A 17395-nucleotide genomic window follows, 5' to 3' on the forward strand; every position below is an offset into this window, starting at 1 on the left:
ACTGAGATGGAACTTCTTTATACAAATATATAAAATTATAAAATTATAAAATTATAAAATTACAAACTCATAAAATTATATGGTTTTAAAGCAATTTAAAATGAGGAATAAATATGTCCCAAAAAGAACTATATGGTCAGCATATTAAACACTACAATGTGCTCCTGTGTTTTAAAATCCCAAGCAAACAAATATACCTCAAACTATTATCCTTTTAGCTTGTGTATGGACGCCATCAAGCTTAAACGTGATGAAATGTTACCTGCCGAGCCCTAATTTGACTTTTCCCTACATTTGTCTATTTGGTTGGGAAAATGCAATTTGCAGATTGAGGTTTAAGAGAACAGGTAATTCTGCTAAATAGCCATTGTAAAGAAGGAGACTGCTCCCACTTATCCCTGTAGAAGTCTAACCTTACTTAATGAGATTTCAAAATTAAATGTATGGACCCAGTCCTGCTCCCATTTTAATCAGTATTTTGCACTCTCCAATCCATGAGGCCATCCAAAGAAGTGCTTTGTGTTTTGATCTTATTCTTGGCAAGTGGCAGCACTTTCGGCTAGCTAATAAAATGTAACGCCTTCTAAGTCCATTTTCTTGCTTTCGCTATCTTCTAGCTGTGGTTCTTAAGGTGTCAAATGGTAGCATTATCTCCATTTTCTGAAGGGAATAATTATGAACAAAAAATAAGTCAGAAGATGTTTGTGCTGTAGCTGTGCACTGCAACCAACAATACCTTGTCTTAATTGAAACATAACTGAATGTGGGTGCCCAGAGTCCTAGGCTGTCACCCTTAACCCCCGGACAGTTCTTCCTCTCTAATAAGTCTCTGATTATCCTCTCACCCCTGCGGTGCCTCCTTCTGGTCATCCAGGGACTGAGCTCATTTCTAGCTGGAGCATCCTCTGCTGGTCACTATCCCTCTCCTCACTGGCCCCCATGTCCCTCCCAGACCCCGGTGCCCTCCCCGTCAGGCTCCTGCTCCCAGCAGAAATCCACTATCTGGGTCTCCCCACCCCAGGGAATCCCCACCCCCTATTCTCCACCTTGTCTCAGTGGCTACTGCCAGTACCATCTAGCCCCCTTTCACTGAGGCTGACTGCAGTCTGTAATGGCCACTCATCATTGGCTGGGGGATTTGGACCTGCTGCCTTTCCCTGCAACTCAGTACCTCTGTGGGACTTGGACAAGGCCCTGCGGCCTGGGGAGTTGCCAGTCTGGAGCTCTCCAGGCCTTTCCCTAGCCCTGCTTCACTCTAGTACCCTTAGCTTCCCCAGCAGCCAGGTCCCTCTCCCTTCAGAGCTAGAGGGAGACTGACTGAGTGCCTGGCTCACAGCCCTTTTATAAGGGCCAGCTGTAGCCTGATTGGGGACTGGCCCAGCTGCAGCTGCTTCCCCAATCAGCCCAGGCTTGCTGCTTTCCCCAGCCACAGCCCTCTGCAGGGCTGTTCCAACCCCTTCAGGGCTAGAGCGGGCAACCGGCCCGCCACACCCCCTTTGAATCACCACCCTAAATAATCCTTCTCCACCCTAGGTGTTGATATATTTCAAATAACTGTTGATTGCTATCATTTCCCTTCCCCTCTGTCTGCTCCTCTTTCTCACCAAGTTCTGGGTCTTGGAGACATTGAATTTTCCTTGTCCTGTAGGAAGGGAATGCGTAGTCTTGTTTCATATGGTAAGTTGGTGTTATTCAATAGAATTCTCTTTGCAATACAGGAAATCTCTTGTATTGCCCGTGTCTCTTAATTTTACTCCATACATCAGTTCATCAAACACCTTGAACATTTTTATATATGCTGGATTTTGAAGAGAGGAAAACGGACAAATAGGGCACCAACATTCTTTATCTAGCCATTGGTACTGTTGCCTGTCAACCATGAGTTTCAGAGTACAAGCCATCGGACCTCAGGGAAGATGGGCTGTAGAAACAGTTACAATTGTGAAGCATAGAGCGATTTGACTAGCAATATGTTCTTTCTGCAAAACTGAATTCTGGCAATGCTAAAATTGTCTCAGCTATCCAATGTCATGGTTTGGGAATAAAGGCAGTTTTAGAACACATAAGTAATTATATTCTGAAATACTAAGAAAATGTATTGCTAGGTGAAAAATTGAAAATTGGCAATATTGCCATTTTATAGTGTTATCCATAAAAGCTAATATTGCATATTTGACATAGTTTGCTTTCACAAATTAAGCACTTTTTTTTTTATTACTATAGAGAAGAGTTTGTCTCAGGAAATACAATTAGAAAAGAAAGAAGCTGAGATTCGGGATTTAGAGGGGAAAAATCAAGATTTGACTGAGGAACTTGAGAAAGTGCAGTCAGAGTTGCAACTTAAACAAGCTGAGATCGCTCATCTCCAAAATCTATCTGCAGCCGAGTTGGCTTGTTTAAAAAAGGAAATAGTAAACATCAAGGCAGAGCAAAAGAAACTTCAAGAGCAACTTAACAACTCGCTTCAAGAAAATGAGCAACTGAGCAAGGTAATAAAAAGAAAGAATGAATCAGTAGCACGTTACTTAGTTCATGACAGGGAAAATGGAAACTATTTAAAATGATTTGTCCTATATCTTGGTTGAAATGGTACAATACGGAAACTAACAAAGCCATGTTATTTTCAGTCTCTGTTATCAATGCCAGATAAGAGCAATATCAATATCCTTTGCTGACAGTTAATAAGGCATTTAGCTTTTAAGAGCCCAAATATTAAATTGTGTCCTTTTTAATATCTATTCTCTATTCTAAGATAACATTTGCTATAACTTCTCCATTAGTAGCATGGAAATGTGATTAAATCTGTTATCTTATCAACTTCTGGCTATCAAAGATACAGGAGGTCTTTAGCGGGACACCTGAAAACATGATAAAATGTGCACGTTTTGTCTATTCTGTGGCCCAGGTTTTCTCCTCATTGGTAACAAAGAGGTGATTCCTCTCCCCTGTAGAACTGGGAGGTGGATCAGTGTTGTTGCTGAAGGCCCCAGGACTAAGCTCCACCCTTCACCTCAGGCCACCAGAAATTGTGTCCACCAACAGAACAAGTTGGCGGTTCAGTTTCTCCCAACAACTTTGTTTTCTAATTAATTATTGTTCATTTTTCTGCCATATTGATTTCATTTCAACTTCTTGCTCCTCTTTCCCTTTCCTCAAGTAAGTTCTGTGGATCTGCAAACACAGCACCTCTCAATAACTCCCTTTGACCGCTATTGCAGTGCTAGGAAAGCCCTGCAAGATCATGCTAAGTCCAAGTAGTTCAGTGGGCAGCTTTTTAGGGGGCTTAGATGGTAACCTATGTCTTGCTGCTCCAAGCCACCAACCCTTGCTCTGTGAGGGGACGGGGCTTTGTTGGACCAGCGCACTAGTGCCATGCATGCGTCCATAAACACACCCATTTGAAGCCCTGACTCCATTGTGAGAAGGCTTGATCAGGAGCATGAGGATTCTCAAGGAGATGAGAACCCGACATAGTCTGCTCAGGAATAATACTTGGAAACTCCGTATGCGCTGGGTCCCAAAAAGGCAAAAGGAATTGTCCCCTTTGTAAGGAAGTAATACGTACAATTGATGAGTAGGTTGTATAAACATCAGTCTTTAAATCTTTTCTCTTGCCTTCCCACTCTTAGGGCTGGTCTACACTGTGGGGGGGAGTGTCGATCTAAGATACGCAACTTCAGCTACGTGAATAGCGTAGCTGAAGTCGAAGTATCTTAGATCTATTTACCTTCTGTCCTCACGGCACGGGATCGATGTCCACGGCTCCCCCTCGACTCCGCTACCGCCGCTCGCTCCGGTGGAGTTCTGGAATTGATGGGGAGCGCGTTCAGGGATCGATATATCGTGTCTAGATGAGCCGCGATATATCAATCCCCGATAAATCGATCGCTACACGCCGATAGGGCGGGTAGTCTGGACGTACCCTTAGGATGTGTTTGCTGTGGTTTTCTCCTATATACGGGTCTCCTGGAGTGCTCTGTATCAGACTCACTGCCTCCCTTCTCTCCCCCCCGAGTATATCTGGGTGTGCAGAGAGATGTGTTACTTCTGTGAAGCCCATTCTCAGGTGGCAGGGTAATGTAGTTTGTTCATCTCTGCTTTTCAGCCTGGGACCCTCTTTCAAGCAGGGAAGGGGACCCAAATTTTAGGTCACAATGGAGTGGGAATTGTCCCTGTCTGTTTATCAGGTCAAGGACTCAGGCTTTACCAAGGAAAGGAGTTTGGAGTCTCCTCTCCCTCTCCATAGGCTTGCTCAGCATTGAAGGATTAAAGAGCACTTTAGCCAGTGTGTGCCCAGAAGAGAGGCACATAAGAATTCCATTCATTTCCGGTTAAATCTAGATGTTAAACTAAAATGTTATATAAAAAGATAAGGAAAATGTGTAAGTTTGGGGAACCTAAGTGCAGCAGTAGTCCTACCTGAGAGAGACATGGCCATGCCTTCAGAAGGGCATGGCCATCCATACCCCGTGCATCCACTTTCATAAGTGCAAGGCTATTTGGGGAAGCAGTGAAATTAGTAGCTGAGACAACAGAAGCCTGAACCCTCCTTGTCAAAGCCGGCATAGTAATCCATTGGTCACTGCCAACACCAAAGGTATTCATGAAGGGAATGGTTTCAGAGTAGCAGCCGTGTTAGTCTGTATCCGCAAAAAGAACAGGAGTACTTGTGGCACCTTAAAGACTAACAAATTTATTTTAGCATGCAGAGGGGAGAGTATGAAGCAGAAGCTCACATGGAAGACCTAAACCTTTTTCTTCCCAAACAATTAAATCTTCAGCATCACAAAGACAAAATGAGCATTTGTGTGTGAAGAGTTTATAATTCCTATACAAGACTCTTCGTTTTGACCTATCCTCTGTGTTGAGAGCTTTAAATGGCTGGTAGTATCACAGCAAGGCTGAGGTCTCAAGTTACACAACCCTGTCCATTTACAGACAACATCACTGTTTGTGCCCTGACCAGCGAAACAGATCTATTCCCAACTTGCCGGCTGCTAGAAAGGATTCCAACCCCCCCTGGAGTTCAAAATCAGAATATTCTGAATCCAGTGCAGGACATTGTTCAACCAGGTTAAAATAGGCATGGCCTGGACTCTAAATTTACCACTATGGTAAAGATTTACAAAGACCCAAAACTTCATCTCATCAATTGTATCCTGGCAGCAGTCACCCCGGAGCTAGTTTTCCCCAGTGACCAGGTTTGCTGATGCCATGCATTGGTAATGTCCTCTGAGTGGGATTTCTCAATGTGTCTCCAGAAATTCCATTTGTGGACACGTCATTCTCAGATCCTGTCCAAATGTCTCTTTTGGGGCAGGTAAGTACAAGGAACATACTTTAAGCCAACCCAGTTTTCACTTTGGCCCTTGTATGATTGCTACAGGAACACACCTCACCTGGTGAAGAGCATACCTGGAAGACAAGATGCCCCCAGGGTTATGGTGGGTCACTCAGAAAAAAAGAGCATCCAGCTTTCTGAACCGCACACCTTGTGCTGTACCATTTTTCAGTATGTCAGGGTACCCTTCCTTTTAGTTTACTTTTACAGAATTCAGTAGTGTTGGAACAAAAACATAGGAATGGACAGATGGGTTCAAACTAGTGGTCCATTGAGTCTCCTGTATGTCATCTGACGGTGGCCAGTATCAGTTGCTTCAGAGGAAGGTTCAAGAAACCTGTAGAGGGCAGTTATGGAATAACTAACCCACAAGGGAAATTTCTTCCTATCTCCTGTTAGAGGTTGGCTTGTGCTCTGAAGTATGAATGTTTATATCCCTTTCAACATAAGTGAGTAACCAGAGGTCAGAATTTCTCTCAGAGGCCATGGAAATAATGTCAGATGTCGAGAAGAATCCGCTGCTTTACAAGACAATTCGCATAAAGGGAAGAGGAAAGAGCTGAAATCATCCTTCTAGTTCTTCACTAGCCAGAAGTTCTGGGAATTTTTGGACATGATTGATTGATAGCTAAGGAATCTCCACTATACCAGCAGAAAAAACAGATCTCTTGACGCATGGGCCCCTATTTCATCTGTACCTGAGCTGCCTACAGTTTGACAGCCTGGATATCAAAAGGAAAGTGTAGTTCAGCAGAGATTATCCTTTAGCCCAGTGATTCTCAAACTTTTGTCCTGTTGACCCCTTTCACATAGCAAGCCTCTGAGTGCGCCCCCACCTCCTTATAAATTAAAAACACTTTTTTAGCCTGACTGATACATTTTGGTATCCAGGCAGAATTCAATCAGGAACTTTCATTCATTGTTCTGGTAAAGTTTCACTTATGGTGCAAAGGAAACAATACCTTACTTGCCAGGGTCTCTACTTCAAAATGAGACCGTGTTTAAACATGTCTTTTCACTCTGCCCCTAAGGTTGACCGTAACTGACTGATGTGATATTAAACATAACAGGGCAGTGTCTACACTGCATGTTGTAACATCGTGTTAATGAACACATTAAATAATATCTTCTGAAACTTCCCAGGGCAGACATGCCCCTATTATCTTTAAACTGCTTCTACTACCTCATTATGTCACACTCGACTTGGGAGAGCATATCAGTTCTGATGTATGCAGAATTTCCATCTAAATTATTAATGAAGTGATTCTTCTTATGACAGCACTATTCTTGCTAATAATTTAGATAGGCGTGTGAACAATTCCATGTGCCACTGCAAAGAGAAATTCTGGTAATGACTATATGAAGTTTTATTTGTAACACGCATAGGTTGGGTGTTTACTGCCAAGCAGAAGGGGAAAAGTTTTTAAACCTGTCCATCTAGGTGAATTTTTTCTTATCAATTCCCTCTGCATTTTCTAGTCTGCAATCTTTTTCTACTTCCATTTATGGTGAATGAGGGACTGTAGTTCTATGCTCTCGCTTCAGAAATAAACACATCAAAAAGCACTCATGTAGCACAGTGTGGAGCCGGTATTGTGGCAAGCAGGCATTGAGTTACAGTACTCACTCCATGCCCAGCTGATGGAGCACTGTGCTTGATATTTACATTATCCTGAAGTGCGTTTTATAAGGCTGCCAGATATCTACCATCCATTTATTTTGGCACCCCAATGCACATAAGGTGGACAAACATGCCTGGACCACATGCTTTTCGGCTGGGTTCTGTCATTTGGTTATTTTGAATATTATATTTAGATTATGATTTCTCTATCAAGGAAATCTACACACACGTAGCTTTCCAATAAACATGACTTTAATGTTTCTCTGTTGGAATTAGAAGCTGCTATAATTCAATTGTACATTACTAAGTGAACTCTACTGTACAAATTCATATTATAACTTTTGTTTGGATTTTTAGTGGCACTGAACTTTTAATGGCAGGTGAGATGCCATTAGTGAGAGTATAATGCTTAGACAGAAGAATGAATTTTCCTATTAGCAACTAAAATTTTTTTTTATTTTATAGCTAGACAATCTGAAGGTTCAACAGAAGAAGCAAAATGGATTCGCTCACAGTAAACTGAAGACATGGATGCAATCCTGTAAGCAGCTGGGGAAGGAAAAAGAAATGTTGCCGAAACAAATTGCTGACCATAATGCTCTATTAAAGGAGCACAAGCCAAGTATGGGGTAGTTGAAGAAGGAAATGCTATACTAGAATGATTGTAAGGCTGCAAATCATTCCTGGAAGTCACGGTTTCTGTGACCTCTGTGAATTTTGCAGTGCTGGTGCAGCTGATCCCAGGATCCCAGCAGCTGGGGAAGCCCAGGAGCCAGCCGCGCTGGCCGTTGCTCAGTCAGCCCAAGGCACGGTCCCTGGAGCAGCAGTCTGGGACTAGTGGTAGTGGGGCCCTGAGCCACCCCTTCCCCCCCTGCACCAGCATTGCCCTGCTCTCTCTCTCCACTCCCCAGCAGTCTTCAGGAGCGTCCCCTCTCCCAGGCGGTAAGATTTAGTCCCAGGTATTTTCAGTAAAAGTCATGGAGGGGTCACGGGGCCCTGACTTTTTGTTTATTGCCCGCGACCTGTCCATGACTTTTACTAAAAATACCCATGACTAAAACATAGCCTTAATCATGATCCTGTTTCTAACCTTAATGCATTTATTTAGAACACATGTTTTCAAAACCTCCATTATTACATTTGATTCAGATGAGGGGCCAGATCCTCATAAATCAGTATAGCTTCTGAAGCTCTGGTATAGTTGACTGTGGTTGCACAAGCACACATCTTATGTACTTAATTAACAAATGAATGACTGAGATCATTGCATTCTAAACGCATCTTTCCAGAGTCTCCTTAAAGTTATTTGTACAGGTAATGACTCTTTCCTTTGGTCAGGTGCTGATGAGATGGCACATTCACTGACCCAGGACAACGAGCAAGAGTATGAGCCAGACGGACTCCCGGAGGTGGTCAGAAAAGGTAATTGTTACTTCTTTAGAGGAGAACGGTCCACACTGGGGGGAGAGTGCGCACACACGCTTATCTAAATAATCGTGTTGTCATAGGTGTGACTTGGAAGCATTGTAAAAACTTGGACATCATTGGCCAAATTCAGCCCTCGTATAGGTTGCAAGAGAGGGATTCTAGGCCCAGCCATTCCCAATATAAAACACCCTTTTCTTCTGGTTGATAGGAAGGGGGGAAATTTTTGCTTAAACATTTTTAGCTAAATGTTTTTTCATTTAAATGTGCTGCATTGTCAAAGCCGAAATGTATTACGGAGATGTATTGATTCGGACAAAGTTTTTGCTGAGCTGGGAGGAAGGCCCCCAAATTGAAAGCCTGATGTTTTTTGATTCAATTTCATTTTATGAAAGCATTTGAAAGGCTTATGTTTTCATTCCAATCTAGAATAAAAACAAATTCTGAAACCTCGAAAGGGGTCGCAAAACAGAATTGTCTCCCTCTGGCCGGCTCTATGTAGAACAATAGAAGAGACATCGTTTTCAGATGGAAATGATTTTCCAGTTAATGGTGTCCCTTTAAAGGAAAAAGAGAACATTTGCTTGGGGAAAACTCTTTTTGCCATTTTAGTAGAGTTGCTGTTGCACAGATCCACACCCTTGCCTGAGTTCACCTATAAAATTCTAGGAATGCAAGATAGTCCTAATAATTCCCCCATTCTATGTTATTCAGTGAGTAAATGCCATTTTACTTTCTTAAATTATTACCCGTTGTCATCTCCATCTTGAATTGAGCAAGATCAGATTGATTGGAACAATAAAGTAATTTAATCAACTGTGGTTAATGGCTGTTGTTTATTTTTCAGGCTTTGCTGATATTCCTACTGGGAAAACCAACCCCTGTGTTTTGCGCAGAACAGCGCTAAACCTAAAGACCAGTCCCCGTCTTGCTGCTCAAAGCCAAAATTTGTCACCATATGGCCAATGTTTACAAAAAGGCAGGTCAGCTAATTTTGCCAAGATCTCTAAACCGACAGCTGGTGGCAGCAAATCACCAAAGGTAACTGATCGTCAAAATGTATCTGAATGTGCAGGGCATGGGAAATCCACATAATGTATTTATCTCTCCAAGTGAGTTTGAAGATATGCCATGTTATTCATACCTCCTTTATATCTGCCATGAATATAGTGAAGACAAGGTCATCAATGTAAATAAAATGAATAAAGCTTGGCACATAACAAAGATCTGGGCATAATGGTAAACTTAAAATTGTTGGTATGATCAAATCTGTGATCTCATGCCAAGTGCTCATTAACTTGGTAAATGGGAATGAGGTCAATCTTCCCACTTTAATGCTCATCCCAAATATTTGATTATTTCTTGAAAGGCCTGGATGCCTAGAGCAGGGCGGGGGGTGCGCGTGCATATATGGATTACACGCAAAAGCACTCAAAAATTCGTATATGCTGGAATTAAGGTTCCTTGGCCCAATCTCCCTGCTCAGCCAGCCCCAGTTCTCTTAGACTCATAGACTTTAAGGTCAGAAGGGGCCATTCTGATCATCTAGCCTGACCTCCTGCACAACGCAGGCCACAGAATGTCACCCACCCACTCCTGTAACAAACCCCTAACCTGTGTCTGAGTTACTGAAGTCCTCATATCGTGGTTTAAAGACCTCCAGGTGAGAGAATCCTCCAGCAAGTGACCCGTGCCCCATGCTGCAGAGGAAGGTGAAAAACCTCCAGGGCCTCTGCCAATCTGCCCTGGAGGAAAAATCCTTCCCGACCCCAAATATGGCAATCAGTTAAACCCTGAGCATGTGGGCCAGACTCACCAGCCAGACACCCAGGAAAGAATTCTCTGTAGTAACTCAGATCCCACCCCATCTAACATCACATCACAGACCACTGGGCATATTTACCTGCTAATAATCAAAGGTCAATTGCCAAATTAATTGCCAAAATTAGGCTATCCCATCATACCGTTCCCTCCATAAACTTATCAAGCTTAGTCTTGAAGCCAGATATGTCTTTTGCCCCCGCTACTCCCCTTGGAAGGCTGTTCCAGAATTTCACTCCTCTAATGGTTAGAAACCTTCGTCTAATTTCAACTCTAAACGTCCTAGTGTCCAGTTTATATCCATTTGTTCTTGTGTCCACATTGGTATGAAGCTTAAATAATTCCTCTCCCTCCCTGATATTTATCCTTCTGATATATTTATAAAGAGCAATCAGATCTCCCCTCAGCCTTCTTTTGATTAGGCTAAACAAGCCAAGCTCTTTGAGTCTCCTTACATAAGATAGGTTTTCCATTTCTTGGATCATCCTAGTAGCCCTTCTCTGTACCTGTTCTAGTTTGAATTCATCCTTCTTAAACATGGGAGACCAGAACTGCACAAAATATTCCAGATGAGATCTCACCAGTGCCTTGTATAACGGTACTAACCCTCCTTATCTTTACTGGAAATATCTCGCCTGATGCATCCTAAAACCGCATTAGCTTTTTTCATGGCCATATCACATTGGCGGCTCATAGTCATCTTGTGATCAACCAATACCCCAAGGTCCTTCTCCTCCTCTGTTACTTCCGAATGATGCGTCCCCAATTTATAACCAAAATTCTTGTTCTTAATCCCTAAATGCATGACCTTGCACTTTTCACTGTTAAATTTCATCCTGTTACTATTACTCCAGTTTACAGGGTCATCCAGATCTTCCTGTGTGATATCCCGGTCCTTCTCTGTGTTAGCAATACCTCCCATCTTTATTAGCACAGTCCCACTTTTTGTGCCAAGGTCAGTAATAAAAAGATTAAATAAGATTGGTCCCAAAACTGATCCCTGAGGAACTCCACTAGTAACCTCCTTCCAGCCTGACAGTTCACCTTTCAGTATGACCTGTTGTAGTCTCCCCTTTAACCAGTCCCTTATCCACCTTTCAATTTTCATCTTGATCCCCATCTTTTCCAATTTAACTAATAATTTCCCCTGTGGAACTGTATCAAGTGCCTTACTGAAATCGAGGTAAATTAGATCCACTGCCTTTCCTTTGTCTAAAAAATCTGTTACCTTCTCAAAGAAGGAGATCAGGTTGGTTTGGCACGATCTACCTTTTGTAAAACCATGTCGTATTTTGTCCCAATTACCACTGACCTCCATGTCCTTAACTACTTTCTCCTTCAAAATTTTTTCCAAGACCTTGCATACTACAGATGTCAAACTAACAGGCCTATAGTTACTTGGATCACTTTTTTTCCCTTTCTTAAAAATAGGAACTATATTAGCAGTTCTCCAGTTGTCCAGCAGAACCCCTGAGTTTACTGATTCATTAAAAATTCTTGCTAATGGGCTTGCAATTTCATGTGACAGTTCCTTTAATATTCTTGGGTGAAGATTATCTGGGCCTTCCAATTTAGTCCCATTAAGGTGTTTGAGTTTGGCTTCTACCTCGGATGTGGTAATATCTACCTCCATATCCTCATTCCCATTTGTCATCCTACCATTATCCCTAAGCTCCTCATTAGCCTCATTAAAGACTGAGGCAAAGTATTTGTTTAGATATTGGGCCATGCCTAGATTATCCTTAACCTCCACTCCATCCTCAGTGTTTAGCGGTCCCACTTCTTCTGTCTTTGTTTTCTTCTTATTTATACGGCTATTGAACCTTTTACTATTGGTTTTAATTCCCTTTGCAAGGGCCAACTCTACATGGCTTTTGGCCTTTGCCTTTCTAACGTTATTCCTACATGTTCTGACCTCAATAAGGTAGCTTTCCTTGCTGATCATTCCCGTCTTCCACTCCTTGTAGGCTTTCTGCTTTTTCTTAATCATCTCTCTGAGATGCTTGCTCATGCAGCTTGGTCATCAACTCCTGCCTATGAATTTTTTCCCCTTTCTTGGAATGCAGGCTTCTGATAGTTTCTGCAACTTTGACTTGAAGTAGTTCCAGGCCTCCTCCACCTTTAGATCCACAAGTTCTTCAGTCCAATCCACTTCCCTAATGAATTTCCTTCATTCTTTAAAGTTAGCCCTTTTGAAATCAAAAACCCTAGTCCCAGATCTATTTTTGTTTATCCTTCCATCTAGCTTGAACTGAGTTAGCTCACGATCACTCGAACCAAGGTTGTCCCCTACAATCATTTCTTCTATGAGGTTCTCACTACTCACCCAAACCAAATCTAAAATGGCATCCCCTCTTGTTGGTTCTTCAACTACTTGATAAAGGAATCCATCAGCTATCACATCCAGAAAAATCTGAGCCCTACTATTATTACTAGCACTTGTCCTCCAGTCTATATCTGGGAAGTTAAAGTCTCCCATAATCACACAATTCCCATTAATGTTTACTTCATTAAAAACATGAAAAAGGTCTCTATCCATATCCAAATCAGCTCCCGGCGGTCTCTAGCTAGCCCCAAGCACCTCAGGGGAGGTTCTAGTAGCTTTCTTTCCCATTGTGATTTTTGCCCACATAGACTCTGTCTTATCCATTCCATGACTTCTTATTTCTTTACAGTTAACCTCATCATTGATATACAATGCTACTCCACCACCTTTGCCTTAATTTCTGTCTTTCCTAAACAGCACATAGCCTTCAATACCTGTACTCCAGTCATGACTACTATTCCACCATGTTTCTGTTATCCCTATAATATCCGGTTTCACTTCCTGCACCAGTAGCTCTACTTCCTCCATTTTATTACCTAGGCTCCTCGCATTAGTGTACAAACATCTTAATTTTTGCCATTTGGCTTCACTGACATTCTTTATCCGGTTAGGCACAGACATTCTACTCCCAGTATCACCTATTAGACTGGTATCTACACTACCCTTCCTCCTTATTTCCATTCTCCGACCCATGGCTGTATCCTTTCTTACTTTGTTTTCTTCCCTCTCAATGTTAAGAAGGGAGATTACCCTTTTATGGGAATTTTGGAGATTACCTGGACATCTCCCAACCATCTTCCCCAAATTCCTAGTTTAAAGCTCTCTTAATGAGTTGTGCCAGCCTCTATCCTAGAAGCCTATTTCCCTCCTTACTCAGGTGAAGTCCATCCCGAGAGAACAGTCCTCTGTCCATGAATGCTTCTCAGTGGCCATACATCCCAAAGCCCTCCTCATAGCACCACTGCCTGAGCCATCTGTTGATCGCCATAATCTTTTCATACCTTTGTTGCCCTTCTCTAGGAACAGGCAGGATCCCACTGAAGATCACCTGAGCCTCAATTTCATTAAGCGTCTTCTTCATTTTCCAACTCTGCAAACCTGTTCCTGAGCTCTATTTCTCCTTCACTGGCCCGTCTTTTTCTCTGCCTGGTTCTCTTAGTCACGTGCTTCCACCGTCCACTTTCTTCACCCAGCAGTCTCCCCTCAGAATTCTTTGGTCCTGCTTCCATCTGCAAGACTGAGCTTTTCCCTTCAGCCTCCTCATGTCTTTGCTCCATCATCCGCTCGAATCCCCTTCTAAACTCGACCAGAGTTTCCACCTGCATCTCCAGTCCTCAGACCTTTTCTTCCATCAGCTCTATCAGTCGGCACGTCAGGCAGACGAAACTCTTTTCAGGTACCCCCTCCAGGATCATGTACATGCAGCAGCTTCCATATCCAGTCAGCCTCATTCTGTCTTTCACTGCTGCCTCTGTATCGGTCATAGCCTTCCCACCTAAAACCTGTAAGTCCAGGAAACACAAACTGAAGCAAACCACCACCACCTACAGCAAAACAAACCCCAACAGGCACCAGAACACCAGCAGAACACCACCCACTCCCTTCACTAGCCTGTCAATTCCTCTGCCTAAGTCTCTTAGTCTCCTCTGCAAATTCCCCCTGCAAACTCCCTCCTCCTCCTCCTCTTAGCTCTGTGTCTTCTCTCAGTGTCTCCTCTACATTCCTTTCCCCCTTCCTCAGCCTTCTCTCATAGTTTTCCAGTCCTAGCATTGCCTACCAGCTCCCTGCCTTGGCCCCCTCCCCGCACCCCCATTCCAGTCCCAATCTTGGCATACTCCTTGTCCCAGTCTGCCCCTCCCGCCCCCGCCCCTCCATTTGTCTTTTGTCCCCTCTGCATTTGAGTCCAGTATCTTCCTCCACCAGCGTGCTTGTGCAGCAGTTTGGAGGGATCATTGGGAGTTTATTAAGAGAAAAGTTCCTGCTCTCAGTTCTGGTGCCTGGACCAAAGCAGCTGGGAAGAACCGTTGCAGGGAAACTCTGGCTTTGATCATTAGAGGCCTGGGCTGGAGCATATCAATTGCTCTGCGGGGATGGCACAGTGTGCCGTGTTTTCACATCCAGGAGCTGTGGGGAAATGGCACATGTGCAGTCACTCTGGGGGGAATAGCTCATGCACAGTTTGGTTAGCACTAAGAGCTGTGCGAGATTCAAGTATACTCAGCGAGGATGAAATCTTCAGAGATTTTAGCTGCTACAGGTCTAAGAATTCTCTCTGAGTATCTGTGGTTTTTTTCAAAGGCTTATAATTTGGCCAAATGTGGGCAGGTTTTTGTGGGGATGGCAAAAAGCACATTCTCTGCACAAAGGCCACTCCCTGCCAAATTACAAGTCCCCGCCCCAACACATGGAGTTTTTCAAAGAAAAGTTGCCAGAATATTTTAATATGAGAAAAATGTAGATTTCCCTAGCCTTGATCTTGGGAATAGCTTAACCATTTTGGCTGAAATTCTGCCTCTGTCCCCAACCCCTGAAAATTTCAGCCCAAGCAATTAAAGTTTGTAAAGTTAGAAGCAGCAGAAAACAGGGTGGTCTTGTAATGGGAGGAGTCAGGTACCCTTAATAATAAATGGTCCTATTAGCTTTGCCAGTAATACATGTTGGTAACAATTCTGTTTTTGCTGTTGCATTGCTGTGAACTTAGCCAATTTAAACAACACACAAGATCATTCTTTAAATAACAATCTCTACAAAAACAATCATACTTCAACAAATTGTTTAAAGAGCTATTCTGTTCCCAGAGTTTTCATTTTTAGGGCCAGACCCTGAAGTCTTTTCTCAGTCCTTATGCAAACTTGATCTGATTTTTATCCTTTGCTTTTTATTAGTGAGGACAATGGAAGGAAAATTGATCGCCTTCGTTAGAAGTTCTGGTACTGAACGTTGTCTTAATGCTCGTATTGTGATAGCCTCAACCAGACACTGGTCACTGCATGTCTGCAATCTGAGATTTTGCCCATTGCTAGAAAAACACTGTTAGAGTGAAGGAACAATTAGAGAGGCGGCACACTATCCCCACAACTCTTGGGTCTAATAAGGAATGCTTCCACATTCTCTGCTTTCAGTGGTAAAAATCATTTATGTTTAGATTTAGCCTTATATTTCTCAAGCTACTATTACAATGACAGAAGTGTAAGGACTGTCTTCCCTTTTTCCCACTCGACATCAAAATTTTAACAGCTTTTATTTTGATAAGTATTGGCACTAGAAGGATAAGCCCTGATGCTCACCTCGCACACAGGACCCACATCAGTGTAAGTGGGATGAGAATTGGGGCCAATTACCTAGACCAGGGGTCTCAAACATGCGGCCCGCGGGCCGCATGCGGCCCGCGGAGCTCTTCCCTGCGGCCCGCGGAGCTCCCCAGGGGAGCTCCGCAGGGCCCTCAAGAGAAAAGCGGAGGCTCCGCCTCCACCCCTCTCCTGGAGCCTCGGCGCATAGAGCGCCGAGTCTCCCGTCCGAGCGCCTGAGCCCCGCCCCGCTCAGAGCCGCGTGTGGGAGGGGGCGGGGCTGGGAGCTCTGGTGCTGAGCGCTGCGCACGCGTGGAGCTCACAGCCCCGCCCCCTCCCCACGCGGCTCTGAGCGGGACCGCCCGAGAGACGCGCTCGGAGCTAACGGGGGGGGGGCAAGCGGGACCCGCCGGGGCCGGGCCGGGGGAAGGGAAGCGGGACCCGCGCCGGGGCCAGGGCTGGGTGGGGGGGGAAGGGGAAAGTGCTCAGGGGCTGGTGGCAGAGGATTTAGGGTGCGGGGGGATGAGGGGTTCATATGATTGTGGGGGCGCTCCAGGGCTGGGGCAGAGGATTAGGGTGTGGGGGATGAGGGCTCTGGCTGGGGCTGAGGGATTAAGGGTGCAGGGTCCTAGTGCCTGCCCTCCGCCAGTACTGGCAAGGCAGGCTTCCCTTGACCCTGAGCCTCTCTATACCCCAAACCCTCAGCCCAGCCAGAGCCCTCATTCCCCCCGCACACTAATCCCCAGCCTGAGCACCCCCCACATCTTGAACCCCTCATCCCACCTGCACCCTAAATCCTCAGCCCCAGCCCAGAGCCCTCATCCCCCCACACCGCTAATCCTACTGCCCCAGCCCTGAGCGCCCCCACATTCATGGAACCCCTCATCCCCCCGCACCCTAATCCTCTGCCCCAGCCCTGAGCGCCCCACATCATGAACCCCTCATCCACAGCCCTCACCCCACACACCAAACCTCTTCCCTAGCCCTGAGCCCCCCTCACATCATGAACCCCCCATCCACAGCCCTCACCCCACCAGCCCCACCCTCTTCCCTAGCCCTGAGCCTCCCATCGGAGGGGGGGACATCAATGAACCCCTCATCCACAGCCCTCACCCCACAGCCCAAACCTCTTCCCTAGCCCTGAGCCCCCTCGCATCATGAACCCCTCATCCACAGCCCTCACCCCACAGCCCAACCCACTTCCCTAGCCCAGAGCCCCCTCCTGCAACAGGTACCCCTCGTCCCTCAGCCCCACAGCCCTCCCCCCTCGCACTCCCTCCTATCCCCAAACTCCGTCCCAAAGCCTGCACCCCCACCCCCGCCGCAGCCTGGAGCCTGCATCGAGCAACAGAGCCTGCATCCAGACCCCTCCACCCCACCCAAACTCCCTGCCCCAGAGCCTTAAGGAAAAAAGTAAATCTAAGTGCTTGTTTTGTCCTTTGAGTGAGGTGCATTACTGAGTGTATATAAATATTAAAACTGCGCTCGCTTACTGTAGTAGGTGCAGAAGAGACAGGGCAGGGCGGGGCCTCATGGAAGGGGTGGATTGGGGGTGGGGCCAGGGGCAGCAAGGG

General features: G+C 44.9%; 1 protein-coding gene across 3 annotated transcripts in view; it reads left to right on the top strand.

Moving 5' to 3' along the window:
* Nucleotides 1–17395, top strand: part of LOC123366092 (centromere protein F-like) — a 281374-nt gene that overhangs the window by 12854 nt on the left and 251125 nt on the right. For 2 of the 3 annotated variants that reach the window (XM_045009200.1, XM_045009201.1), the window contains exons 5-8: nt 2224–2489; nt 7428–7503; nt 8301–8384; nt 9235–9428. The exons of the other annotated variant lie outside the window; for it this stretch is intronic. In XM_045009200.1, coding sequence (XP_044865135.1) covers nt 2224–2489; nt 7428–7503; nt 8301–8384; nt 9235–9428 — 620 coding nt within the window. The remainder of the gene's footprint in view (nt 1–2223; nt 2490–7427; nt 7504–8300; nt 8385–9234; nt 9429–17395) is intronic. 3 annotated transcript variants of the gene reach the window in all.

Source organism: Mauremys mutica, chromosome 3 (genome assembly GCF_020497125.1).
Source record: "Mauremys mutica isolate MM-2020 ecotype Southern chromosome 3, ASM2049712v1, whole genome shotgun sequence".
Taxonomy (NCBI): Eukaryota; Metazoa; Chordata; order Testudines; family Geoemydidae; genus Mauremys; species Mauremys mutica.